This window comes from Odontomachus brunneus, unplaced genomic scaffold (assembly GCF_010583005.1).
Source record: "Odontomachus brunneus isolate Ranch 3 - 2012 unplaced genomic scaffold, Obru_v1 Obru_scaffold_256, whole genome shotgun sequence".
NCBI lineage: Eukaryota > Metazoa > Arthropoda > Insecta > Hymenoptera > Formicidae > Odontomachus > Odontomachus brunneus.
In genome coordinates, this window is record NW_022639706.1 from 214045 (window position 1) to 217480 (window position 3436).

Genomic DNA, 3436 nt, shown 5'->3' on the forward strand with positions numbered 1-3436 from the left:
TGACAAACATGATTTTATTTCAGACAGTAGCGCCAAGCATTTAAAGCGGTAAAGGTTACAATCAGCATATAAAGGGTGCGGTCCAATAACCACTACAAATGCTGTGCAGCGTTTCTACCTCTTGTTCTATTCCTCGGATTCGAATGAAGAAAGAGAAAGAAGTAAAAACGCTACAAAGCATTTGCAGCGCCCGCTGGACCCATAGTCTGTTCTTTTTACTTAAACTGTCTGAACTGGTACACACTGGTGTGTTCCAAAATTTATCGCCATCACTGGAAAGCTGTAGACTCAAATTCTGAATCCTCTTTATCGATAAAAGTGCCTAAAATGTAGCTTCTCAGCCAATCAGATGGCTCCGAAGCCTCTTTTAGAGGCTCATTTATCGTTAAAAGAGAATTCAGAATACGAGCCATAATGCGCAACACATAAGAAAATTGACTAATCAGAGTTCTCATTTTTATTGCCACGATAAAGATAAAGGACTCTGATTGGTCAATTTTCTTATACGTGCATAAATTTCGAGCCACAATAGGTGTAGTAAGCTTTACGCCTTAAGAAATTGACCAATCATAGTTGATTATTCTCTTCAAATTTGACTGTGATTGGTCAATTTCTTAATGCGTCGTCGTCGAGTAGGGGAGCGTCCCGATTGACCACAGTACGATTGGACACAACCAACCGATGAAAAGAATTATCTAGTGAATTACTAGATCGAACCAATCATTACAATCTGTGTCCAATCGTATCGTGGTTAATCGGGTTCCACCCGTCGAGTAGTAGTAAGAATAAGCAGTAAGCAAATTGACCAATTCCATTCTCACGATTCAAGAATAATCTATTGTAATTGGTCCATTTACTTACTGCTTATTTATTACTACCATTCCTACTGCCACTGTAGACGACGCATAAAGGGATCCACGAAATCACGTGGATTCCACGTGGGTGTAACGTGCATGTTTTTGTGGGGTAGTAAGAAGTAGGAAGTAAAAGTAAGAAATTGACCAATCACAGTCGAATGTGAGAAGAATAATCAACTATGATTGGTCAATTTCTTATTCTTACTTCCTACTTCTTATGGCTCCTGCACACAGGACGTGGTAATGCTTGCCGCGCGGCGGAAGTTCGCGCGACAACCAATCAATATGCTGCTTTCCGTAATAACCTTCTAGCTCTTACGGAAAAACAACATATTGATCGGACCTGTTGTACGGACTTCCACCGCGCGGCAAGCATTACCGCGTCCTGTGTGCAGAAGCCATTACTGCTTACTTCCAATGTAGACGTCCCTTTAAGCCTGTATCAGACTACCGACTGCACAGGCCGACCCGATTGCCGACTACGGGCCTGAGCACAAAGATTGTCGCAATTTTTTACAACAGTGTCGTAGACGTAAATCGGTATCGGAAGTCAACATACAAGGGTTGGCGTAGACGTATCAAATATGATTAGAGGATACAATTAATGCAGCATACATCTATATCAATCCTTGTACGTTGACTTCCGACTCCGATTACGTCTACGACACTGTCGGAAACGACTGCGACAATCTTTGTGCTCAAGCCCTACGACTGCCAACTCTCAATGGATCAATCATAGTGAAGCGCCGACTGATTGGATCGGTCGACTCGCATTTAGACTTCAGTCTATTTTTCGAGTCGGCGACTCGAGTCGTAGCCAATCATATGGTAGTTCGTGTGATAACGCAACTATTTTCTTCTTTCTTCTAATATTTTGAGATTTCTTGAAAGGAAGTTTCATATTTCTTGACATATATGCTATTATTTTACTATCACACAGAACTTAACCTAATGACAATGAGTGCGTTCAGCGAACAGTTGCACAACAGTCGAGCAATTCGTCAATGTAATTGGTCTAGATTTAGGGATCTAATAGTAAGAACTAATCGCTGATTGCTTACTGAGCGCTTTTTCCGTTGAACGCGCCTATTTATTGCACTTTTTGTTCTCTAGCAGATGTCACTAGTACGATCAGTCGGCGGCAGAGGTCGATAAGTGTGACTGACCGACAGGGCTGCTATTTCGTGGTTCCGATAGTTGTCGGATCAGTGGGTTCGTTGCGCAGTTTTTCCACGGTATAAAAAAGCTGCGCAACGACGCCTACTGATTCGACAACTGTCGGTATGCGGGAACGGAATAGTACTCCTGTAGCCCTATTCTGTAACTCGTTATTGGAGTTCACGACAGTTTTGTTATCGTTACGCAGCTTTTGTATACCGTAGAAAAGCTGCGCAACGATAACGAAACTGTCGTTAACTCCAATAATGAGTTACAGAATCCCAACACTGGAGTCGGCAGTCGAGTCGGCCTGTACAGTCGGTAGTCTGATACGGGCTTTAGGCTTAAAGTTTACTACACCTATTGTGAATCGGGATTAATGCAGGATTCACATTGCGTCGAGGTCCGACGTACGACGTCCGATATCCAATAGGAGAACAGCTTTCTAATATAGAATCTCTCCATTGGAAAGCTGTTCTCCTATTGGATATCGGACGTCGTACGTTGACATCGAACGCGGTGTGAATCCTGCATAAGGCGTTTTTTCGTTTTGTGGCCACGATACCGTTTGGTTAGTTGATTGGTTTGGTCCACTTAACGCTCGCAACGCCTCGAGCAACAAAGATAGAATCAGACAGAATGACGTTACGAGCGTTAAGTGGACCAAACTAACCAACCAAACGCTACCGTGCTTACGAAACGAAAAAACGCCTTAATTGTGATTGTTTATGTCGAGCAGTTTAACTATGGTCGATTTGGGATTTGCATTGAAATGTAGTGAACAGTGGAGATTAGAGAGCCGTTTTTTTCCTAGTAAAATAGGTGGTAAACCAGCATGGCTCGATTTAAAAAACATTCCTGGCAAAAGTGAGCTGGAGTGTGAGTATTGCGGTAATCCCTGTATATTTTTATGTCAAATCTATGCACCATACGACGATCCTGATACGTTTCACAGAACTATATATATTTTTATATGTAAGAACGTGGAGTGCTGCAAATTTAACCAGAATGGAAACCTAAAAGTTTTCCGTTCACAATTGAATAAACACAATGTTTTTTATTCACCAAACCCACCTATCGAAAAGGAAGACTGGGAAACGAGTGTCGGTACGATCGTAAAATTATAAATTATTTCTCTTCTCTCCCCACACTTCAACTATTGCATGTATATCTGTAATATAATGTATGTTATTTGTTTATTTTTTTAAGATGTATCAAAATGGACAAAGACTTGCCATATTTGTGGTATTTTAGCACCATTTCACTGTTCCAAATGTAAAGTTGTCAATTATTGCTTTCGTACACATCAAATACACGATTGGAAAAATGGGCATAAAAAAAAATGTGGTACCAAAGCAGATAGTGTAAATGAGAGATTGTGTGAGAACAATGATATTTTGTTTTCTGAGTATGAGATTACA

General features: G+C 41.0%; 1 protein-coding gene across 1 annotated transcript; it reads left to right on the forward strand.

Moving 5' to 3' along the window:
- Positions 1-2594: 2594 nt before the first annotated feature.
- LOC116852783 (programmed cell death protein 2-like) lies at positions 2595-3430 on the forward strand (the record flags this gene model as incomplete). The annotated part of the gene is made up of 2 exons (XM_032833442.1): positions 2595-3122; positions 3225-3430. Coding segments are annotated over exons 1-2 (585 nt in total), but the record flags the coding sequence as incomplete, so codon positions are not given.
- Positions 3431-3436: the final 6 nt, after the last annotated feature.